This window comes from Hetaerina americana, unplaced genomic scaffold (assembly GCF_022747635.1).
Source record: "Hetaerina americana unplaced genomic scaffold, ioHetAmer1.1.p SCAF_6, whole genome shotgun sequence".
NCBI lineage: Eukaryota > Metazoa > Arthropoda > Insecta > Odonata > Calopterygidae > Hetaerina > Hetaerina americana.
In genome coordinates this window covers 77,690,060-77,716,725 of record NW_027287205.1, presented here as the reverse complement: position 1 = coordinate 77,716,725, position 26,666 = coordinate 77,690,060, and the positions used below count along the sequence as shown (strand labels likewise).

At 39.4% G+C, this 26,666-nt stretch overlaps 1 protein-coding gene across 3 annotated transcripts in view; it reads left to right on the top strand.

Annotated features, from left to right (window-relative positions):
• Nucleotides 1–26,666, top strand: part of LOC139695051 (lachesin-like) — a 1,045,117-nt gene that overhangs the window by 1,015,872 nt on the left and 2,579 nt on the right. For 2 of the 3 annotated variants that reach the window (XM_071593655.1, XM_071593654.1), the window contains exons 8-10: nucleotides 20,646–20,795; nucleotides 24,917–25,000; nucleotides 25,296–25,385. In XM_071593655.1, the coding sequence (XP_071449756.1) occupies nucleotides 20,646–20,795; nucleotides 24,917–25,000; nucleotides 25,296–25,385 (324 nt within the window). The remainder of the gene's footprint in view (nucleotides 1–20,645; nucleotides 20,796–24,916; nucleotides 25,001–25,295; nucleotides 25,386–26,666) is intronic. The other variant, XM_071593656.1, reaches the window with a different exon arrangement.

The window sequence follows — 26,666 nt, the reverse complement described above, 5'->3', positions numbered from 1 at the left end:
GGCATTTTATATCCCTTTTTTTATATATTTCCATTTTTCCCTGATAGTACTCAGCTCTTTTCCCTCACTAATGATTTTCTCTAGAGCTCCCCGATAATCCTTCCTTGTCAATCCAGTTAATGCTTCTACATTCCGTTTCCTAACCCGCCGTCCTTGCATTATCTTTTTGAAACGGACACTACACTCCATAACTACTAAATTGTTATCAGAGTACGCATCTTTTCCCGGGGAGCAATGTAAATAGATCACGCTGTTACTAAATCTGTGCCTAACCTCATGTATGTGTTGGTGATGACTAACCCCTGTTCCCTGCAGAACTCAATTGCTTTTTCCCCGCGGTCATTCCTCGTGCCTAAACCGTAATCCCCCATCTCATCACCATCTCTTCCTTCGCCTACCGTCGCATTCCAATCCCCCATCACTATCAAATGTTTCCCTGCAGGAACACACGAGATTATGTCCTCTAAATGATCGTATATCCGATCGACTCTTTCCCCCTTCTGATTCCTTGGTGGAATGTATACCTGAACAATGACCAAGTTCGTCGGTTCTGCTTCCTTAACTCAATGGCCGCCCTACTCGGGCGGAAGCTGTCTCACCAAAGAACCTACGCTGCGTTGACTACCTTTCGTCTGTCTCCTACCCTTCGACCTATCTGGCATTGGTCACCCTGTGAGGAGTAAGTTTCATTTCTCCCGCCAGGACAGCTTTAGGGGTCATCGTAATGCACAAGCCCTTCCACCACGTCAAGGTTGTAGTTCATGGGAGGGCTTTTATCACATATCCCCTTGATATGAGGTCAAGATATTATGATTCGGGATTTCATGGACCCATATATTCGATTTTTTTATGTACTTATATTCGGGAAAATGTGGGGAAAGCGAGGTCAAAGGAGGAAGAGAGAATAGGTATTTTGGATGGAAATAAGGGAAGTTAAGTGTGCAGACCTAAAGAATGCTACTGTTGTGTGTGGTATGATTTGTCATATTAGGCTTAATAGTAACAGCGGTTTGTAGTCCCAGGGTTTATTCAAATGATAATCTAAGCGAATATACTATTTAAAATATTAATATGGAGATGTTGCAAGAGGGGCATGGAATGGCTTGAAGCAGGTTAGAAAGTCGAAGGGGATTACATGAAATCGGTTAGGTTTGCCGGCGATCGAGATATCGTCAGCCAGAGGTTTTTGATCACTAATGAACGCATTTTAGAATCAAGAGTGATATTTATCAGATGAGAATCAACGTAAGCAAAATGGAGGTTATGATATTCTCCAGAAACAGGAAGGGTAACGTGAACATTGATTCTGGGTTAGCTCTTGTCTGTCTTCTTGGGGCTTTTCCTCCACGGGCATTTTTTCCTGTGTTCATCTACAGCTGCATCTACATAATACCCCGCAAGCCGCCGCAAGGGTGTGTGGCGGGGGGTGCTAGGTCACCAACCGTAAAAAAAAACAATGCTACATGCAAAATCAACAACATGGAAAGCTTTCTGCGTTATTAAACTTTGTACTTTATCTAATCTATAATTTGTGTTATATTTACGACAATATAACACAAATTATACATAGTTTGCATAAAAAGTATCGAGAAAAGTTTCAGAAAAATAGATTCATTTAATATAATGCTACAATGCCTCAAAATTCTTCAAATTACATCCCTTAAGCCGTAACACCCTTTTGCCGGTGGCTATTCCACTACTCGAAAGCGCACTGTTAAGCGGATTCCGGAAAGTCCTTAAGGGTACGCATGCAAACTTCTTTGACGGCACATCGGGTCCCACGGTGGTGTAATTTGAGGGAGAATTTCACTTTTGGAAATAGGAAATAATCTGCTGGTGCCAAGTCGTGACTGTAAGGGGGTTGGGGGATCGTCGCGATGTCGTTACAGAAGGTCTTCACAAGTAGACACTCGATTCTGCTTTTGGCCGTCCGTCCAGACCTTTAGGATTGGTTTAGCACCGATCTTTCGCTTCGGCAAAATTTCAGTGATAATGGTATGCACTGTCACCTTATAAACGTCAATATGATCTGGGATCATGCACACACTTAACCGACGATATGAATTGAGCACTTCACGCACACATGAGGAAATAATTGTACCGATACTTTTTATACAACCATTTTGCACTAGAAAAGGGAGAGTAGTTCACCCATTTATGGAGTGTTTTGGAAAAAAGTGGGCAAAATAGTTGGGTACTAAAAGAAAAATTGCGTCTCCTTAAGTTACTTTTACAAAAGATTGAAGATGATAGACACTTATAAATATGTAATGAAAACAAGGAATTGATGACCGGGATGTTAAGTAAGGAGGTCAAGAAAAACCTTGGTGAAAACCTAAAATCGTAGTGAGTGGTGAATCGTAGTTTTGTATGTCTCATAAAAATGGTCGTTGTAGAATAGGACCAAAGTAGGTTGGAGGCTTTTGAGATGTGAGTGTGGAGAAGAATGGAAAAAATGAAACGGAAGAATATAAAGCAAACTATGAAGTTCTAGGCATGGTAATTTAAGGGGATATATTGCTGTTAGAGTGAAGTGGAGAGGGGAAAACAATAGGCATTTTGATGTAATTAAGGGAGGTAGATTGTATGCGGGCCTAAATATTGAGTCACTCTAAATAAACATATAATGTGACATTTGCGTGTGTATATATATATATATATATAGAAATATATATATAGAAATATATATATAGAAATATATATATAGAAATATATATATAGAAATATATATATAGAAATATACATATATATATATATATATATACACACGCAGTCATTACTTCTCTATCTTCCGATGAAGACGGAGTAGAATTCCGTCGAAATTATCAAGAAATAACGTGCGAGTGTTCCTTTTTTGTGTTTCTATATTGTTTGTTACTGTGTAATGTACTATATATATATATATATGTACTGTGTAATGTACCATATATATATATATAATATATATATATATATATATATATATATATATATATATATATATATATGTATATATATATATATATATATATTATGGAAGGTGGAATCAGGCAAATCGAGAGTGGAAAAAATATGCACAGGCAGGCAGGCTGTAGAATAAACAACGTGGCGTCTTCAAACTTGAAATATACCTGTATTCTTTATAGATTGCAAAATGTCTAATACGGTGATATTTTTCAAGCAACTACCCCCATCTCTAGGTCAGGCTGGATACTTCTGGTACCACCCTCGTACAATCTCTGTCCTTTCAAAACCTACGGTAGACTACTAAATGACCTAAAATTCACTTGAAAATGCTTATTTTCTCAGGTAATTTTTCACCGATGTCTTCATCCCTGTGCCCATTTAATCTATAATACTTCCCAAATGATTGGAACTGTTTCGTCTGGTCTAATTTATTTCCCTTCACCTAAATGTTTAACAGCCTAAGTCTTCCTAGTTATGGAGAATGACATTTCTTTCTTTTTTCCATGTGTTGTTAATCTTCATCACACTACTTGGCGAATTGTTACTGGGACACACGAATCCTTGTATCTAAAAAAAATTAGATAGTAAACTCCCAAACAAGTGTTAAAGCCAGCGAAGCCTACATAAGGAAGGAAGGTAAGGGCGAGAAGGGTCTCTCCCCCCCTATGTTTACCCCTTCTCCTGGTCCTTCTCCACCCGACGAATCGAACCCTCACGCGGAACCCCTTGCACACGGGTTCTGGCGCATGTGTATGCATGCCCATCCGCTCCTTGTAAGGAGGGAGGGAAGGGTTTTCAAGGGTTAAGGGAAGCGGAGAATGTTTCCGGAGGCCCTTCGAAGGGACATGGATGTGTGGGCGGGAGAAAGACGGGATAACCCGTAGGGAGGGAGTGCGTGGTGGAGGCAAACACCGCCAAATGGTATTCTGAGAATATCCGGAATTCCGAATCGAGTTCCTTATGTCTTTTTTGCCCAAAAAATATTTAGCCTCGATTCAGGAATCAGTGAAATTGGAAACCACTCTTGAATTTTTTTTCGCATTAGATGGCGATCGGTTCACCTTTTTGGGAGTTAGCCATACCGTAATTCTTTTTCTGGTCACATTTCTTCCGTATTCCACCAGGTTTTCGTTTTGTTTTTCATTTCGTTTCTATTCTGATGGCGTGAAGGAGATTTTAATAAAAACCTTAGTAAGAAATTAAATTTTAAAAGTCCTTTCAAGCTGATTACCGTTTCCACATGGCTTAATTAATAATTAGCCAGTATAAGGATCGCGAATTCCAGAAAGATTTTTGGTAGTGACATAAGTAGTAGTGCTGTGGAAGGTGACCGACGGCTGAGAAAATTTGTGACGTTAGGGTTGGTATAGGAGGTCATGCACTAGGCAGGTGGAACAGTGTATCAAACTCGAAAATGTTTTGGACGAAAATAGTCCAAGTAGTAGAGGCATAAGCAAAAGAATTGCGTTAGGCTAAGAAGCTTTCAGAAGAAGGAGGGAAATGATGACAGGGACTTTAAAGGATGTAAAAGCTCGTCTTAACATTTACATGGGGCTTAGTTATGTACTGCTTGGAAAGATAGTCACGTAAGCAGAATGATTGATCTAGGTTGGAGGCTATTGAAATGTGTGTGCGGAGAAGGGTGAAGGAGATTACGTGGACAGAAAGAAGAACAAATGAGGAAGTGAATAGAAGACACAAGGAGAAGAATTGCATGATGAACGAGGAGAGAGCATTGATGGGAGAAATGATAAGGAGGCATGAAAAATGAATAACAAGCGTTTCAATGGCCATTGGGATGTTTAAGACCATGAAAGAGGGAATAACTTGAGACAAGCGAGGATGGGGCCGGAATAGATGTACAATAGGGGTACTAGATGGAATGAAGGGAAGAAGGAAATAAGCGAAGATGAAGAGGGTTTTGCTTTGTTGAGAGATACAGGGGAATTGTCGCTCTACCGTTTGGTAGCTCAAAGTTTTGTACCCATTATCGTCTGTGTCGTCGTTGTATCATTACCGTATTATCGTCTGTGTCGAGTTCATCTGATGATAAATTTACCCCGAAGGACTTATTTTTATCTGCGATAACTCTTCGGACGTGCATCTTACATGGTTTGAGAGAATCCTCACCGTTTTCTCACCTAACAATCAAAAAGTATCATTGTTCTCCGCATCGGCTGTCATCTTAGTACCCCATACGTGAAAAGAATAATAATTTGCAGATATCCGAGGGATAAAGATGCTGTACCAGTGACCTATGAGAAGCGGTCTAGTTTTCCCCAAAAACGCAATTTAACCATTACGAATAACAAACCTCTATTTTCGGTAGAGTACATTCTTTTACCTTTAATTTAATAAAACCTCTTTTTGTGTAATGGTGGAAAATATTCCATTTGTTTGTAGCCACTGTAGTTGTAGTTAGGATATCATGAGAGAGATATAATTCATAAATTATTATGGTTAATCTGCTGTTGAGGGAAGGGTTTTTCTTTCTACTAGTTCTACTGAATTTCTAAGCCTCTGATACGACACAGAATAAAATACTGCATAACTTGCGGAACAACAAACCTTTCCTCAATTCCACCCACGTACTTTAAGCTTACCACAATTCTAATCAAAACTTTGTGTTTTTTTATGCCTCTACCTCATCTACCCAACTTTTACCCTTTAACGCAGTCAAGCATATTTACTTGATATCCCCCACATCCCACCTTCCCTTCTTTCTTTGAATTCCCTCGAAGAGTCTTCTCTCCTCCCTCACCATGCCCGGACCTTTTGCTTGCATTTCAGCCCATTTCGCTTTTGCTATCCTTCTCCACGCCCAAATCTCAATAGCCCTCCATTCTACTCTTTTCCTCTTGCATCAATGATCAATATTCCATTCCGTACAATATTACAAGACATATAAAACTGTTTGGCTGGTATTTTATTAAAATGTTTTTTTTTAGATCCAGTCGTCCACTCCCTTCTCCTTGCAATAGGTTCTTTGCCTGAAATTGTTCTCCTTTTCCATCGTTACTTTGCCTACACATCTTCTGACACATTTCTAAAATAGGCGAACTGTCCTGCGTGCTCTTGTCTGTATTCCAAAACTTATGCGTTTGTCGTAGCCTTCCTATTTCTTGAGGATCTGATTACCTTTCTTTTTTTCTCATTGGTTCTCATCCCAAGCCTATCAAAATCTTTCTGTAAAGCGCTCAGTAATATCAATCCTTTGACTAGCTAACTAAAATTATTTAAGTGACACTAACAATAGCAATTAATTAAGTGAGCAGAGGTTATTGGGAATCCAATTATACTTCTTCCCGCTTTTTTTTCTTGGACAGAGTTTTTGCCTCCTCGGACGGATGGCTCTGCTGGTTAGGTTTTATGCAGTCTCTCTCATTCCCTCAAAATATCTAATTCTACAGCCGCCCCATTTTCTTTAATCCCCAGTCCCCCCCCCACCCATCGTACGGATCTACCCTTTCCTCCCCCCGGAGCCGATGGATAAATAGAGAGTAGAGGCGAAAGGCGTGTGCTGGCCGAGAGTTCTACCCCCTAGTTTCTCCCTCCCTCCAAATTTCCTTCGTGAAATGCTTCTCACCCGAGGAGCAAATCCTTTTATCTCTTCCCGTCCTGTTTGTCTCTTCTCATTCCTGTGCTCTATCCCCCGCACATCTCCTTTTAATTAAGTCAGAGTTTTGGCGAAAATATGTAAAATATTTGAAAACACAGAGCAGGTGTGGCACGCACAAAACCTTAAGAGATGATAAAAAACACACTCTTTTATCTTTGGTGGATCTAGTCACATTCATCAATGCGGAAATACGGATCTCTTTCGGTTTTAGGGATGGAGAGACTCAATGGATGCAATTGTGTACAACAGCATACCAGTTTTGCAGTTCGTTACCCTAATTCAGCTGCCACACCACACACAGCTGCCGTCTCCCGTTTTATTGAATAATCGGGGTTTGGTCTACTCCGTCATTGTAATTATTGTTTGGCAGTCAACCGTTTAAGGTCATTTTTTGATGGGCACATATAGAACACCCTTGAATTTCCGAAACGAAAATAACTTGGTGAAATCCACATTCACTGTGGAGTTAATCAAGTCATTTTCATTTCCGTGATGGATAATTTCAACCATATCATGCCAGGAGGTAATTCCATACCGACCTTTCTTTGCGTCACACAAGATACAACTTGGCACCCGATACTGCAATAAACCATTCTTAAATTCCGCTCACTTCCTTCTTACTTCCCTTCGTTCCGTCCAACGTGTCTACTCTACCCGTATTAATCTACCTCTTCCTTGCTTACCTAATGTATCTTTATCACAGTCTTCAACATTCCATCCCCAATCAAAATTCATCCACCTCTACGGTCTCCTGTGAACCTCTATCAACAACCTGTTCTCCTCCTCCAAAATGCCTGGTACCTCTTCCTTTGTTTCCCTTTCCTTACATTTTACATTTTTTATTCTTTTCCGCGTCGGCCTCTCAAAATCCTACAACCTACGCCTAACATCTTGCTTCCTTTTCCAAGTTTCCGCGCCATATATACCCATATCTAAGTTTTCACCAATCTCTTCTTAACAACCTTACTCAATGCAATCGGTGGCCGATTTTTTTTCGAGAACTGTAGCAATAAATAGTTCTAATACTTTTTACGTGGAGTTGTGATAACCGGCACCCTTAAAGGTGATAGATATCCTCGTATAACATTGGATATTACCGTTACAAAAGGATGATGGTGGATTTTTTCCAGCAGGATAGTCATGGAAGGATTGCAATAAGTACAGAGTGAACTTGCGAGTAGCAACTATATAAAAATGAAACTTTTAGTGACTCGCGCGCTAAGCTTCTTATTTTACTGATCTATCTTTTAAAAAGAAACATCCGATTCTATTTCAATCATCGTGCCTTCTCAATATTTTTGCTGTTATTTTTAATAGGCACTTACTTCGTCGTTTTTGCCTCTGAGCTACCGGTTATCGTTTCATTTTGTGAAAGATTAAGGATCGGTATCATACTTATTTTCTCACATTCAGCCTTTCACTTGTTTAGTTTGTTGCCCTGAAGTTATCTTTTGCATTATTAAATTCATGGTATATTAAATCTGAAAATCGTAAATGGGAAACTAATTGGACTTAATAAAAGAACCCAGTCTCAGAGCTGCGATTCGGCCATCCGTGTTCCAACTCTGATCGAAAGATTTTTTCAGAAATAATTGCTTCCAATTGTACATTAACTCATCTATTGTACCCGATCGCTTTGGGTTCTGTTGACTTATATGTATTATCAAAATAACTTGTTCTTCAACGTTTACTTTTACAATGTGCAGCTTAAGTGGATTTGACAGTATTAGAATGCTTATGTTATCATCATGCCACAAAGCAGAAGAGTGTTTATTTGAGTTTTCTGACTTCACGTGCAGGCTTATTAAAAACATGAAGATTGACTCGATGATGTTATTGATGGTGCATGTGATGATAGTTTTTAAAAAAGGTTTATAAGTTGCTAGTGTTGTCCGATGCGTCTAAGAGTGTCGGAGTTCATATGCTGTTCCCTGGTTTGTCAACGGCGATTGGTGCCAAAATCATAGCTCGTCAATAAACGTTAACATCACCCATAAACCCACATCAGAATATTCTGCATAGGAAGTTGGCTGGCTCCTGTAACTCCTCGTCCGCCAATGTAGAAACGCGTGCTAAAATTAAAAATGCGGATACTCGTGATTTCTTTTGGGCTATGTGCGTGTATGAGTGCTTTCCGATAGTCCAGAACATTTCTCGTTTCGATATAATGCACGCGTACAAACATGCATTTGATTCCTAACTTTGACCGAAACTATTTTCGCTGCAACTGCCGACTGGTCTAGTCCTGGGAAAATTTTGGCGTAAATGTGTATGTCTCGTGCACTTAGGGAAACTTCCGATAAATGATTTGCACATGGACGTGTTTTTTGCAAGAACACACAAGCAAATGTATTTTTGTACAATTTTATAGGATGTGTCCATCCAAATCCCACCTTGACCGGTGGAATACCAATAATAATAATACATGCGGTGTAAAGGCTCGATTTCATCACAATCATTTCAATGTGGTAAATTAAACCTGAATGCATGAATCAGAAACTTACCGTTCCCGTTTATTCTAGCATCTGATAAATCAAAAAGAAGCCACCAAAGGCAATGTATTATAAATTTAAGTTGATTCTCATCACGTTTGTTTTATCCAGAAGTTTTTCCAGTGCACTTTCAAGTGATTGGCACCAACTGTAGTAAAATTATCGCACGGTAGTTGATGCTGGGGCACACGATTTATTGCATCTCGCGTAGCACGCATGCTAAAAGAGTCTGCGAAATTTCATGCCCATTTACTCGCGACAAACATAATATTTAAATCGATTTGAGTACTCCCTATTAGGCTACGTGCTCAGCCGAAAGCTGTTCGTCAAATCGCCATCAATTCGAATAATTCGTTTAATTCGAATCTCCGCGCATTTGTGAATTTGAAGTTTTCGCTCAGCAGAGTAGATCAGTGGTCAACTGACTGGGAGTAAAGTGTAACGCTGTCGACTTTCATGGTCTCATTCTCTCCCGAATGAAGTAATTTAACGGATCCGCCTCTCTTTCCATGTCTGTCGCACGTTATTCCTCTCTCCATCCCCCTTTTGTTCCCTCCCCCTATTCCTTCTCACCTCGTGCAAAAGTAAATATCATCCTCTCCGTGCCATGTCCCCGCACAGATCGATTCATTCTCCCCCTCCCTCCCTCGCCCTTCCTTATCCTCCCTCTCCCGCCCTCTACATCCTCTCCTCTTGCCTTCTCCCAGCTCCTTGCAGGGGACGAGGGAGATTGCTGTCTCGACACGTGTGTACGCAAGAGAAGGGGAGGGGGGTGGGTTTGGGGAGAAGGCCTTGTTGTATCCCTTCTTCCTTATGCCCACCCCTCCCCGTGTCCTTTGTTTCCCTTGAGCAACCTTTTCTCCTAACTTTTGATTGATCAGTTGTTTATATTTTCGTTTGCCCGTGTCCCCATCCGTGTTGGTTGGTGTGTTCCGTGTGTATGTTCGAGTGTGTGTGCCCTCACTCGGTTGGATGATCACGCGCGGGGAAGACGGAGGCAGATTCTTTTTCTTCCTGGTCGAATATCTTCTACGCCGGCTGTGAGTGTGTGAGCTGTGGGCTCCCTTGTACTCGCCCCTTCGTGCACCTTCCACGTGTTGACTCGTTTTGTCCCGCGGCTTCTCGGGGAAAGCATCCGGGAAACATATTTATTCCCGGTTTCCACCTGAAACCCTTTCCGGAAAAAAGAGAACTCGCTCTCGGCAATGTACAATGATTTTCTACCGCGTGTGTGTTTATTCTACTTGCGTGTTTGCCTTCGCATTCTATGGTGGCGTCGTCGCCTTTCTGAATTCGAAGTCGCCTTAAAGTACGTAGATTGATATGAGTCTGCATTCGGGAAAAAAATGGAGACCAACAGGTTTATCTCATATTAAAACCAACTTAATAATGAAAAGATTCTCAATTATGATATATAATAATGTAAATAGCGGCAATACTCCGGATTACTACTCAGAAGGACTGAATTCGGTAAATGTGCAACTTGCAGTTATTGATTAAAATAAACTAGTCACAATATTCTATCGTTAAAGTCATCCCACGTTAAATCGTGTCTTTTAGATAATTGGAGGTACCCATTTTTTTATTTCCCTGAATATTAGCATTGAAGTAGCACCATACGTGAGCATACAATTGGGAATTTTAAAATTTTACCCTCCTGCATGGTGTGTACCTTTTTGTATTGGCTGTACTCGAGCTGATTATGATGTTTACAGAGATCTCCGAAAGTTGCTACAGTACAAGTACCGATTGGACCACAATTATAGCGGTTGTTTGGCTGAAAAATACATAAAAACTTTTACTTACGTTATGGAAGATAAAGCCTTTCTAATAGGCACTTTCAGCCATTATGGTAGCCACATAAACTTTAAAAAGTGTAAAGCTTTTTAAACTTTAACAGTTTTAACACTTTAACCCTTTTAAAAATTTTAAAGTTTAAAAAATTTAAACTTTAAAAACATAAATTATAACATTAGACTTTTTACGAAACTTTTAGTTCATCCACATTGCTTTTCTCTCTGAAGTTATAATTTCGTATATTTACTTTCTATGAGAAATGGGAGTCAAATGGTAACATACAGAAATCAGCTGTTTTCGAAATCAAAATAAATTATATGTAAGCCACCATCAATAATTTAATCCTCGTTATGACATACGTACGTAGAACGTACGACAAATACGCAAACTGGTGCAATCTGGCGGCCATGACGCTCACTATAGCCCCTCCCACTAGCAGCGCTAGTTGCCTGAGACCGTCTGTGCTTGGCGTATCGTCGAACTGCGCGTATGGTGCCAGTTATGTTAGTGTCCGGTGTCCTTGTTTTTACTGTTTGTCGAAAATGGAAAATTGACGAAATCACGGAGCAACGAATCAACATCAAGCTTTTTCGTTAAATGCGGGAAAAGTTATCAAGAAATTACTGAAATGTTGACAGCTGTGTGACAGTTGCGGTGATTTTACTCTGAGGAAAATATCCGTTTTCAAGTGGATTAAGCATTTTGAACGGATCTCGAGATCTTTCCACTTCTTCGCCGTTTGGCGGGATTTCGTGTTTGAATGTGTATTAGGCCAATGCGGCTCGCCCATTTTTATGGCTATGCGTGCCACAAAACGCACTGTTCTTATCCTTTATGATGTTGTATGATTGCTAACCTACTATCATTTCCTCTTGTGTATTGTCTATTTCTCCTTTGGTGGGTTCTCCCTTGTGGGTCCTCAACAACACACACACACACATACATATATATATATATATATATATATATATATATATATATATATATATATATACACACACACACACACACACACACACACACGAGGGTCATCCGGAAAGTAGTACCCGTTCGTGAAATAAAGACACAAAAGTAAATATTAACAAACATAAAAAATTTTATTTGAAAGAGGATACTTTAAACTACTTCTCAACATAATCTCCAAGCAAATTAAGGCATTTGTCATAACGTGTGACAAGTTTCTGTATTCCTGCTGCATAGTCCTTCGCCGCCAGCTCATTGAGATACGCGAGGGACCCATCTTGCACAAATTTTTGCATAATGCAGATGGTGTTTAACAATTTCATGAACAATTGTTCGAGAAACATTGGGAAAATGCTCACAGATGTCATCAATTGTGACGCGCCGATCGTTCCTCACGAATTCGTCAACTGAGCTCACCAGTTGGTCGGTAATGACAGACGGTCTCTCCGAACGCTCATCGTCGTGTGTGTTCCCCCTCCCCATGTTGAAGTTGCGACACCACCGCCGAACAGACGACTCGTCCATTACATTGTCTCCATACACCTCCTTTAATTGGCGATGAATATCACATGGGCGAACGTTTCTTGCATTGAGGAATTTAATCACTGCCCTCACTTCACAACTGGCGGCGTTCTCAATTTTTTTAAACATTGTAAACAATCAAAGAAACAACACAGGCAATGCTAGCGTCACGCAACTTGGCTCAGAGAAGGCAGACAAGCCACTGAAGCTATCTGACCTCGTCCAGCGGCTACTCGCGTCGTCAGCACTTCATGCGGCACGAACGGGTACTACTTTCCGGATGACCCTCGTATGTATATATATATATATATATATATATATATATATATATATATATATATATATATATATATATATATATATATATATATATATATATATATATATATATATATATATATATATATATACATATGGCTACATCATGTGAGGACTACAGGACGATAAGTTTGATATCCCACGCAGCTAAAGTTGTTCTCAGGATCATAAACAAAAGTATAGAGAGTAGGGCAAATGATTACTTAGGGGATGATCAGTTTGGGTTTTGGAAGGGGAGAGGTACGCGTGATGCCATTGCAGTAATGAGATTATTAATCGAGAGGAATATAGAACACAACCAGGAGGTATTTGCCTGTTTCGTAGATTTCGAAAAAGCGTTTGATAGGGTGAATTGGGAAAAAACTAATGAGTATATTGAAGAAAATAGGAATAGATTGGAGGGAAAGGAGGTTAATCCGCAACCTGTCTCAGACTGCTCAGGAGAGGGTGGGAAACGGGGAGTCCGGATGGGCAGTGTTAGGAAGAGGTGTAATGCAGGGTTGCCCATTATCACCGTTACTGTTCAACCTGTATGCAGAGGAAATGATTAAAGAGGCATGGGAAGAACTCGAGGTAGGAATGAAAGTGGGAGGGGAATTCGTAAAATCAGTTAGGTTCGCTGATGACCAAGCTTTAGTTTGTCAGTCAGCCAAGGGGTTGCAATCATTGCTGAGTGAATTGGAAATTCAGTGCGAACGGTATGGGATGAGAATCAATATTAATAAAACAAAGGTAATGTTATTTTCTAGAAAGAAAAAGGCCAAGCTTAACATTAAAATAGGAGGGCAAAAACTAGAGCAGGTAGAACAGTTTACGTATCTCGGTAGTGTTTTGGACCAACACGGTCAAAGTAGTAGGGACGTGAGGAGAAGAATTGCGCTATTCAAAGAGGCTTTCACAAGGAGGAGGGAGTTGATGACGGGGACTTTGAGTAAGGATGTTAAGGAAAGACTCGCAAAAACTTTGATATGGAGCGTAGCTATGTACGGCGCGGAAACGTGGTCATTGAAGCAGGAGGATAGACGTAGACTGGAGGCTTTTGAAATGTGGGTGTGGAGAAGAATGGAGAAGGTAAAATGGACAGAGAAGAAAACAAACGAGGAAGTACTTGGTATGTTGCGCGAAGAGAGGGGTTTGTTGGGAGCAATCGTATTGAGGCAGGAAAAGTGGCTGAAGGGGATATTGACCGGCAGCGGGATGTTGTAGAATGTAATTGAGGGGAGAATGTTAGGCAAACGAGGAAAGGGAAGGAACAGGATAGGGATGTTGGACGGGAAGAAGGGAGGAAGAAAGTACTCAGAGCTGAAGAGGGACCTGATGTAAAGTAGGACGTTGTGTTTTGCTAGGGGTCACAAATTATTTAATTACTAATTCTGTCCATCAAAAAACCTACCTTAACCGGTAGATTACCTAATAATATATATATGTGTGTATATATATACATATCTATGTATATATATAATATATATGTATATATATATATATATATATGTGTGTTTGTATGTATGTATCGATGTTTAGTCTTTGTCCATCCATAATCTACCTAAGCGGTAGAATAATAACAAAATTAATAGCTTCTACCGTGGTTATCGTCCCGCTCGAGTGTACGTTTCGGGAGGGGTTATCATTGCGTTTTGGTCCGACATTGAAATTTACTGGTAATAGTGATCAAGGTAGGAGCAAACAATCTCCCCGCGAGGGTAGTTCTTGCGATTACAGTCTATAGGACTTACATCACGTCAATAATTAATCCAACTGAAACTGAGGAAACGTTCTCGCATTTCTATCGCCTGATAAACACAGTACCTTGAGATTACACTTATGTACCCTCGGAATTCTGCATCTTCTTCAATTTAATTCCCACAACGACCGATGCAAATCTGAAGAGATTCAATTGCACAAAGGCATGAAAATGTTCAACTGCAAGAGAGCGTATGCCTATTGCTGTTCCGGAAATTGAGTATCACAATAATATACGATATTTCGCTTTAAAAGTTCTCCTGACAAGTCGAGAATTCCATGCTAAATTACCCTTAAATTAAAAAAATAAAAGTGCGGAATGTTTTTTGGATTACACGTCAGTCGATGTCAAATTTCCTTCCTTCCGCGACCCAAATTCGTCGGCTCGTGGTTTCCCGTGCGTGCGGAGGGAACCAGGTCAGTTTAATATCTTCGAATCATGACGATGTTTTCACGAGATCGAACGGGAAGCGATGACGTTGTGACTTAGCAGTGACAATTCTTTAGAAGCGTATTACTCATATGTCAAGCTGTATTGGTTGTAATATGGTATCTCGAGATTTTGATGGTATTTTAAATGATAATTAATTGTGGAGGGATTTTTACTGAGCGAATGTTGGCCTCCAATGCGATACTGATGTTACCTGAATATTCAAAGTAAATAAATAAATATTGATAGAAAAATTCCAAAATTTCTTAAAATCAATTATCTCGTGCTGTATCGATTTTAAAGTTCTAATCGCGTTTTTTAATTATTCTATTCTATCTCGTATAAATGTAATATTTTTGCTTTAATGTCTTAGGAGAGCATATGATTTTCATTGTTATTGGAGAGCTACCTGAAATATAACATAAGATTATCGGTGATTCGAGGTAAAGTTCGAAGGGAGCAGTCAACTTTAAACGTTACCTTCTTAAGGCAAAGTTCTTTGCTCGTAAAAGGATAAGCGTTGCACCATATTGTTCCAGCCCCAGAAACTTAAGCAATTTATTTTCTATAAGTATCACTGAATTCCCTGTTGAAAGCGGTTGAGGAAAAATATTCGTGACCACCGGCAGACCGTAAGCAGAGGTGTAATGCATTCTCCTTCGGCTCCGATATTAAATGCCAATTACTTTATTCATATTGATTTTCCGTCCACTTCTACCGCCGTCTGCGGCTTACTCTTTTTCATTTCAGGCAACATTTGGAAAATAACATTTCTACCGGATCAGCGATAACTTCTGAGCTACGAATCTTCGCTACGACGGTTTTCAATTGCCCTCCCGCGTATTTCCCATGAGCAATCTGTCCATTAGTGTCCAATAATTTTGAGTAAGCATCAACGTACTCCCAAAGTGAAAACAAAGCAATGCTACCAAAAGAACTTTAACAATCAGCTAATGAGATTTCACAATTTAACAATAACCATTCTTTCTTTTACATTATTTGGCAACTCCGGCCTTATATTAGGATTCAATAGCTTTACTTACATTTTGATAGGGCGTTTTGATTATTCGAGCCATATTAATATCTATACATATAACGCTAGTGCCGAATGCTGTATTCCGGACGCTATTTTCGAAGTCATGAAATTCGAAAGAATGCTTTTTGTAAAACTTGTTTCATTTCTTTCTCGACGTCTTCCTTCATTAAAACCCTTCTGACAGCTCTAAATTGTGTTGTCGTTTTCTTTTTCATAAAAATCAAAGTTCAAACCATTAAATCAGATTCTTTAGAGGTAATCTTGACAACGTACATGATCGCCAATATACACGCCTTCCTCGAAAGCATTTGAATGGAGTGCCTATTCCAAGTCATGCGTCCTAGAGTGCAGAGTCCTAATTTTTAATGCAAGTAATTTGTGAAAATCGCACAATTCGACAGTTGTAAAGAAATAAAAACCAAGGAATCGTACATATTCTCAAAAAATACTGAATGAAACGTGAAAAGACACTGTAAAAGGAAATCATAGCGACTTAATATTTTTCGTTTACAGTTTGCATTTACATTAAGTATTCAATTCTATACACGGCACTTGTACGCAAGTGAAATAATTCAGGTATAATATATACTTTCAGCAAAAACCAAAGAGCAAATTATCCTAAATCACTCGCCGGAACGATTCGTTCATCTCGTGAAAAAGTAGTTTGCTGGTGCACGTACTTTTATCTTCAGGCACACATTCTACAAAATACAAGGACTCCAGAAGTTTCCGGGAGGGTGTGTGGCAGGGAGTGTTAATGCACCAGCCATGCAGGTACAAATATGAGGTCATACTAGCTCTGATGTGCATGTGAACATATATACGTCTCACGTACACCTGTGCCTCTCGCCTGCCCTCGTGGATCAACGGGCTCCCAGAGCAATTCCTCCAACTTACCCGTCACTCTCTCTTCTCGCAGTAATATTTAACAAATCTATCGGATTTTCTCTTAACCTTCGTTATTTCATTCGTTCATTTTGGATAATTCAATTAAAAAGAAAATCGACAGCTCCAACAAGGGCAGTCCTATGTACGTGCAAAATAAATTTCAGAGTAGTCGCCCCGCTGCCGCTTCCCTCACATAAGTATTCTCGCACCGTTGCCATTTTCCCCGTTCACCCACCTCCTCCTCCCCATTCGCAATTTTCCTCTTCCTCTCATCTCCTGTCCAAACATAATCCCACCAAACCTTTAGGGGGCGAGAGGGTGGAGGGTGGGAAGCGGTTGGTGTGTGTATTCGCGCGGCCAGGCGAATGGGGAAAGGGGTGGGAGATGAGGAAGAGGGATGGAAGGGTGAAGGGGGGTTCCTCTGCCCACCCACCCCCTCCACACACACACGCCTCCCTTTACAGCCATCCCCCCCACTTTCCAGCCCCCTTCTTCCATTTCCAGGCGTGTTCCATTTCGCGTTAGGTATGCCGTTCCAAAACACGACGCCGCAGGAAACTGCTCCCAAAGGGCGCTGCTTCCGTCGCCACTCACGAAATCGAGAAGGGCATCGATCCCCCATTTCGTCACCCCTCCGTCTTTCTTCAGATCCGGAATGTCGTTTTTTATACTTCCTGAAGAAAATCCAGCGGCAGAAGTTGTTAGATGTGGCAACCCGACATACGTGGTCATTTTTACCGCTAGGAATAGTTGTGGGGGTATTTTTATTGAAGTTTTTCGTGGTATTGAATACGTATGAAGGGTACCCTTTGTTCGTGTATTAGCCTATTTTATTAAAGAATTACGCTAAGGTGTACACGAATTCCAATGTCCCATCCGACTGACGGGGTTCTCCACTTGGAATGGAGATGTTACTAAAAGAACCAGTTACCGCTGGGATTCGAATTGGGCCCTCGGGGTGGGAAGCACTGCACACCAACCCAGTCCTCAGGTGACTCGGGTGAATGGTCTACCGACTTTGTCGATCCACCTGGTAGAGTAGGTTACTCCTAAAACGTTTTCATCGTAAGAACCTATTTTAGAAACCAAAGTAGGAATGCATTCAAAGTTAGCCAACACGAAGACAAGATGTAATTTTTCTTTATGATTCAAGGTACTGCTATAAGTTTGGTTGCAGTAAAATTATAACATTTTCATAAATTCATGAGTAATTTTACCGAAAAATTTGACGGATTTAATTTTGTCGCCAGAAGTAAAGAGAAAATCATGATTGTACTGACTGACAAAAGTTTTGTAGGCATAATTATTCCAAAGTGTAATTATTTTAATTTACATTTCATTCAGGTATAAAATTTGCCAGTTTTTTGTGTAATAAGGGATATACATGATTTTTAACGTCATTGTTATCATTTATAATTGTGAATGTGAGATAAGTCAACGCAAATGTCAATACAATTATGTGAATGAATATTGGCTTCTATTGACAGGCATAAATATAAACAGGGCTTTTCCGCTTCATGGAGTTTGATTGGGTAGGAAAAACGAATTTTTTAGAGATAGTTGAAGCCGATAAATTCTGAAATGTCATTGTAATGCACAAGGAAGAATTGAAATAACTTTGCATTTCCACAGGACAGTAAAAGTTCTACACTATGAGAGACTCGTAACACTTTCTCACACATTCAGCATGGACAACACAGAATTATTTGTTATCGAAATATTTGACGTATGTCTTCAGTCCAGCCAAAACTTACCTTAACCGAATGCCAGTGCTAGAATAATAGAATACCAATAATAATTGAAATAACATTTTTTTTCATGTGCTGTGGGTGTAAAGCGGAAGACATTTCTGGAAAATTATTACACATTTTCACTTTTTACTCTTTTTCATGGAAATCGCGTTGGTGAGGTGGCTTGCGTATCACCCCTGGGTTTGAATCCCGGGGTCTACATTTTGCAAAGGTATCCCGATCCTTAGTTAGGGGTACCATAAGGAGAGTACTTTAAATGAGTACTCCGTTCATCGCATAGAACGTTTTACGTATATGTGACCCCTTGTCTACCCCTTTCAGCAAGAGTAGGCTATTCCTGACGCCGGGTTTTTTTCCACCCTTCCCCCATTCCCTGAAACCTCATAAAAATTACCCACATGTCCCTAATGTCGCAAATGACTTCAGTTGTCGAACGCCTTCCCTAATCACTTCTCATTTTGCTGTTTCAATCCGATTTCAAGACCACACTACGTGAAACCCAGCAGATAGCCAGTACCATCTTGGAGATTTTATTTGCTTAGAATACTGTTAATACTACTAAATTTTTGCCGTGGATACAACTGAGAAGAACAGAAACCAAGTCAATAAAGTTTTTTTTCTTGAGGAATTGACACTACCGTTTGATAGCTCGTGTTCATTTAAAACCTACCTTAAACGGTAGATTACCTATAATAATAATGTAAGTGATTCATGAGAAAAAACTGTTATCCAACTGTCATCATAGAAACGAATAAAATGTATTGATAGGGAAAACTGTAAGTATATTGTTTATTTAATTTAAGAATTTATCGTGGCAATTAGGTGATTGTCCTGGTGGCAACGGTCAAGTCTGATCAATGATAACTCTTACAATGAACATGCAAGGTATTGTTGAACAATTCTTACAAAAAAATGAAACTGTGGCACTCCAAGTCCCCACTCCAAGTCTGTTCAATTCAGAAAATATTTGTTGTTGACCAAAATTCATATTCCTAACTGAGCGTCATGTGAAATAAATTCAAACAGTAATATTCTGCTAGCCGTTTCGAACACTAATATAAAGATTTCTTCTGCATCTGAGGAGAAGGCGGAGATGGTGACATGGGCTGAGAAGGTAATGGCCAGTTTTTTTTAGATGATTGCGAAATCATGCATCGTTTACTTTCAAACAGTACAATGAAGAGTATTATGCATCGTCATTGCACTGGCCGAGCGAAGACATCAAGAAAAAAGATGTATGCATTTGGCAAAGAAAAAAACTCTCTCTCATGGGTGCACACATGCACAATTACCTACGGTGAAATTATGGAATTGAAGTTTTAATTTAGTGCAACATCCACCATATTCACAAGATTTGACCCCTAGTGACTTTTTTATTGACAACCTTTAAAAAATGGCCTGATAGAAAACGAGTTACATCGAATGAGGAGGTCATTGCCAACACAAATGCCTACTTTGAGGACCATCCCAAATTCTGAATTTTGGACAGCATAAAAAAATTGGAGAAATGCTGGCAAAAGTATATCAAGCTATAAGGACATTATGTAGAAAATAAAAAATATTTACTCATTGTCATTTGTTTTTCTATATCATTTTGAGGATTTATGGAATGACCTAAGTATTGTTGTTGTGATTCTGTCAATGCAGGTTTGAGATTAACACAGACCACAGTGACACATTCCTTTGCTTCTCCTTGCAAAAGACATTCTCACCTCTGGCATTTCCTCTGTAAACCTCTCTCTAATCCTGCATACTTCTTCCCTCTCTTCATTCCATCCAACATTTCTACCCCTTCCTTCTTTGTCTAACATTTTCCCCTCTATCATAGTCTTCCACATCCGTAACATGCTCTTTCCTGCCTCCTTTTTTCTCCCTAAAAATCCCCTTCTCCTCCACCTCTTCTAGAACTTCCTTATTTGTGTTCTTTCTGTCCATTTTGCCTTTTCCATTCTTCTCCATTGCCACAATTTGAAAACCTCAACCCGATGATAGACAAAATTTTTTAATATGATGTAGCCAATGCATTTTTTTAGTGAAAACTTAATCAAATTTTATAACATAATTTTCTGTTGTTCATTATCATTTTGTGTTTCTATGTTACAGAAGCCATTAACTAAGATGTTGAACCCTTCATTTCTTTCAGGAGATAAGTACGAGTCTGTGTCTGTTGAGAATGGGTATAAGAAATACATGATGCTGAAAATCAGGAATGTAACTCATCGAGACTTTGGGTCATACAAGTGCATGGCAAAGAATTCCCTGGGCGAGACAGATGGACTCATCAAATTAGATGGTAAGTACACCCTATTTTATGTTCATTCATGTACAGTAAACTCTTGATTATCCATGCGTGGATTGAGGATTATCCGTATTCTAACCTCTTCCACCAAATTTGAATAAAATTATAATCTTAATGATGATTAAATGCTCTGAAACTTCAACTGGAATTTTTTAAATAAAAGTTTGCAATACCTTGGATTTTATAAACATTTTTAATTAAAAAAAATAAAAAGTTGTTAATATTTACTGTTTAATTTTAAACAAATTTGTCTACAAATAGCATTCTCCCATTAATTCTTTCTTTGCATTCCTTAACCATGTGAGTTGCATATTATCTTTGTGGGAAGGAAGCAAGCACAAAATTTTGCTAAGCACAAATGAATTAAGGGTCCCTCAACCTAATGAAACAGCTTCCTTAGCATCATAATCACATCAAATTTTCATGAAAATGCCCAATACCCTTATGTATATAAGCCATCCAAATACATGACCATCGACCATATGGTGCAGTTTCCTGCACATCATAATCTTGTCAAATTTTAATTTAAATGATACCCCTTATAAAACTGATACCCCTTATGCATCTAAGTCGTCAGGATCCATATCCCTTGACTCAATGGTTAAGTTTTTGGAGCACAGTAAATATGTTATATTTTTATTATAATGCATAATCTTTGGCATTTATATCATCCAACTTTGTGTTCCTTGACTGGTTCCTTGACAATGGTGCATTTTCTGAAGCTTCAGAACCATGTCAACTTCTCTTTTAAAAGCCCAATTACCCCCACTAATGCAACTAAGTTGTCCATATATGTGTCCCTCAGTAACATGGTGAAGTTTTCAGATCATCGTATTCATGTCAAATTTTCTTTTAATTCCTAATACCTCCCCCCTCCAATGCATCTAAGCCATCATGTCCCTTAATTTGCTGGAGCCTCATAATCGTGTCAAAATGCCATATATCTGCCCAACACGGCTGCCTTAAGGATCTACGCAGTCCAAATCAGAGTCCCTTAACTCAATGATGCATTCTCTGAAGCTTCATAATAATGTGAAATTTTCATTTAAAAACCCAATACCCCCCTTAAGCATTGTAACCATCCAAAAATTTCTTCCTTAACTCAATGGTTTAGTTTCCGGTGCATCATAATCTACTCAAATTTTCATAAAATGCCCAATGCCCTTGGGCATCTAAGCTGTTCAAATACATGTCCCTCAACTCAATGGTTCAGTGTCAGGAGCGTCGTTCTCATTTCAAATCTTCATTAAAATGCCCAATACACCTCTAAGCCATCCACATACGAGCCGTCCACCGTCCTCATATATGTCCCCCCTTTCAATGGTTCAGTTTCCAGAGTATTCGAAATATGTTAAATTAGTATTAACCCATTCCCATCCATTAGCATACTGGTATATGTGCTGGATCTGGCCTTAATCACCTCAAGCATATTTATTTGCACAATACGTAGTGTTACATGTCATTGATCCTGCTGCTATCTCAGTTTTTTTAATTTTTGGTCAGTTATCTGTATCTGTTTGCAGCTACCACTTGAAGGGTTCCTCAGGAAGTTTTCCTATTCATTACTTTAGAAATTACCTTCTCTTGTCTATAAATTTTTGGTCTCCACAAAATATTCAGAAGTGAAGAGTCAGTGAAAGTGTTGATGAAGAAAATTTCAACCAATTACTTGACATTCTCAGCTCTGGTGATGATGATTCATGTAGTGAAGAAGAATCAATCTTTCCAAAACCCTTAAGGATACATAATGGTGTTGTCTTGGACAGTTATTATAATTCAGATGACAGTGCTTCGGAAAACTTTAATGAAACAAACCCCAATGTTGGGATCGACTGTGATACTATATGGAACTGAAAACAAGATCAAAAGGTTGAAGTTATTTATCCTTTCACTGGTAGTGCAGGAATGTCCCGTAATTTCAGCAAAAGTTGTAGCAGTCTTTGTGCTTTTTAAATGAAAAAATTGTCCAACATGTAGTCATGGAGACTCACAGGTATAGACCAGTTGACTGTGACTTTCATCATATGACTACTGGAGCATTTTGGTCTTGTTATTATGATGGTTATAATTTTACAAAGCTACTGGTGTAAAGATGCATATATAAGTATTACATATTTTGGAACAATAATGCCTAGAGGAAGAGTTCTGCAAATAAGTAAATAGGTTTTGCAAACAATGAAAACTTAAATGGTAATGGCCCTCTTAGAAAACTAAGACCTTTCATAGATATGACGACTGATGTTTTTCATTAAGTATACACACCAATGCATTCCATTTGCATTGATGAATCACTGATGAAATGCAGAGATAGCCCACACTTCATTCAATATATTAGGACAAAGAGGGCAAGATTTGGGTTGAAACTCTACCAATTATGTGACTCCAGCAACGGTTATATAAATGACTTTTAACTTTATATTGGGAAAGACAAAGCGGACAATACTCCTGTTAGTACTAAGGTTGTGTTAGATTTGATGAGCAAGTCTAATCTACTGAATAAGGGGTACTTCTGGTACATTGATAATTGGTATAGGTGACCAGATTTATTTTACAAATCACATAATTTAGGAACTTATGTAAGTGGTACTGTGAGAGCCCAATGGAAAATTATACCAAAAGACATTAGGAAAACACTTAAAAAGGTGAAGCAATATCATACTGTAGCGATAGCATGACTGCAATAAAATGGAGCAACAAAAGGGATGCTGTAATGCTCAGCACTATACAACCCTTGAAGTTTGCAAATATCAAAAAAGTAGACTGAAAAAATAAGAAGGTAATAATTAAACCCACTGCTGTGATTAATTACAATGAGAATATGGGAGGAGTTGATGTTGGAGATCAGATATTGAGTAAATATTATTTCATGCAATGATATAATAAAGCTTATAAGAAAAATTATTTTTAATTGCCAGATATGATGCTACTAAATACATACGGTATGAATAAATTTGTAAATAAGAGAAAAGATAGAAATTTTCATTGTTTCAAACTGATATTAGCAGAAGAGTTGTTGGAAAAATTTTATCAAGAAGGTGTTGTGAGGAGACGCAGTAATCATATACCCAACCTGCTTATGAGACCAACTGGTCGTCATTTCCCAGAAAAAGGTGAGACAAGTGAGGCAAAAGATAAACGAACTGCTAAACGTTGTGTGTGTCGTGCACCTGGAGATAAGGAGAGAGTCTATGTAGCAGAGGATGTCTGCAAAGTGACACTATGCACAGATCATTTCAAGTCATTTCATACCCTAAAGAATTATCCCCAGGGATGTGCTTTATTGAAGATAAATATTTATTTTTATAAACATAATGCTTTCTATTTAATTTTAATCTATACCCTATTTAAAAAACAGAAAACTATCAATACAATTGCAAAATTTTGTCAATATCAGCCAAGATTTAACTTAAAAATTATTCTTTTTTCAAATGTGCTACAATTTTGATCAAATACCTTAAAATTTGGTGTGTTTGGGGTCACTTGAAATCCCAAAGAGATTATGCGAATGGGTTAAAATGCCAAATATCCTCCCTAATGCCTCAATGCTGTCCAGATACAAGTCCTTCACTTCAGGTTTAGATGGATGCACAGCATTTTTATTGGTGATGTGCTGTTGATTGTCATGACAGAAAGTACATTTGATAACCAAGGGGTTATAGCAGGCATGTTGAGCCAAGCCAAGCCGAGATAGGATAGGCATATTGAATGGGATGAAGAGGGTAAGTATATGGCATTGAAGAGAGGCTTATTGTATGGATTGATGCCTGGTTGTTTTTTTTTTTTTTTTTTTTTTAAAGAGTCACTGCACATATATTGTGAAATATGAGTTCGGAAGGAATAAATAGGTATTGAAATTTGGTAGCTCGTATCCATCTAAATGCTAACTTATCTGGTATATTACCAATAATATCAATTTCATTTCCTAAACTGCTGTTTCCTTTAACCCCCCATTCAATGATTTTGAACCTGATGTATTATTAGTAATTAAATATAATCTTAATGATGCCATAGGGACTGTTATGATGTCTTCCTAATTGAGTGAGGCACTCAGTTATTCCGAAGTTTTCTGTTGGTCTATTTTTCCTATTAACCTCTCCTTCTTCATTCTATTACAGAAATCCCGGCTCCTTCAACTACAACAACTACCCCTGCTCCGCAACCACCTTCCCTGACATTGTCTCCGCATGACAAAAAAAAAGGTATCATAACTTCCTGCTATCTTAGCCTATGTAATGCAGTAAACTTATTTCCTCAAGTCAAACAAGAGGAGAGAACTTAAAAATCCAAAAGTCTGTCACATTTCCATTATTTAAGTATTAGCATTACTAAGAATTGTTATAAAATTAAATGAATGCTTGAATAATACCCAATGGTTTAATGCAGAGTTTTCTCTGGAAAATAAACATTTTTGTGTGAAATTAAATGATCTTTCAAGACAGATTTATCTGCCCAAAATTATCATTTTTACCTAACATATTTACTATGTCATTGCAGGTCGATCAAAGGGACGGCAACGCCACAGTGACACAGAGAGGAATGAAGTGTTAAACAGAGGAGGAGAACCAAAAGGTTGGTTGGACATAGGTAAGGCATAGGGAGAGTTAGGCGTGGTGGGGGGGGTTAGGGGGAGGGAGGAGGTAGTCAGTGGAAAGGAAGAAATTTAGGGGGAATGATTTAAGGGTCAAGGTGATATGAGAGGTTTATGAGGAGGAAGTGTCTGGAGGGGGCTGAGAGGAGGGGGCAGAGAGTTAGAAAGGGGAGAAGATAGGGGAAGGGATTATTTTTAGGAGGAGGTTAGGGGAATGGGGGACTAAAGGGTTGGGGTTTGAAGGAGGTGGTGGCAAAGAGTTAAGGTGTGGGGAGAGGAGAGGGAATGGAGTTAGGTGGTGTTAGGGGGAGAGAGTTAGGGGGATGGGGGACTTAGAGTTACGGATTAGTGATGGGTGGAGGGAGTCAAGAGAGAAGGGAGCAATGGGGAGTGAGGGAGTTAGAGGGAGAGGATGAGTCATGGGGAAGGATTCGAGGTTGGGGTAGCAATGGAAAGGACGTAGGAAAGGAGGTGTCATGGGGGTGGTTAGGGGAAGAGGGGAGGGAGTTAGGGCAGGAGGGAGGATGTTTAAAGGAGGGAATGCATCAGGGGAGTGGGGAGGGAGTTATAGAAGAGCGTTGGAGGTGATGGAGTTAGGGGAGGAGGAGAAAATTCAGAATAGGTAGTTAGGGAAGGGGGAGGTATGAAGTGGAGGGGAATAGTTGGGGGACTGTATGAGGGGAGGGGAAGAAGTTGGGGGAGGGAGTTAGACATTGTTTATTGGGGTGAGTTAGGGGAGGGGGAATTAGTTTGGGAAAGTGAGCTAAGGGAGGGGGAATTAGTTTGGGGAAATGAGATAGGGGAGGGGGAATTAGTTTGGTGGTGTGAGTTAGGGGAAGGAGAATAGCTGAGGGTGATGGAATTAAGGCAGGGGGGTAGTAAGGGAGAGGAGGGAAGTAGTTGGGTTGCTAGAGTTAGGGGTAGTTATTGGGGTGAGTTGGGGAAGGGTTAGCCATTGGAGGGAGTTAGGGGAGGGAAGTAGTTGGAGGAGATGGCATTAGGGGAGGTAGTTTTGGGAAGGGAAGAATATTTGGGGGAGGGGGGAAGAAGTTGGGATGAGAGGGTGTGAGGAGGGGAGCAGTTTGGTGTTAGGGGAGGGTGAGTAGTTGGGGGGGTTGTTTGGAGGGAAGGGAAATTTGGGAGGGGAAGGTTGTAAGGGGAGTGGGAATTGTTGAACATGGGAATTAAGGAAGGGGGAGTAGTTGTGGGAGGGTATGGAATTATATGTGGAGGGTGGTGTAGGAAGATGTTATTTGGGACATGGGAGAGTAGTTATG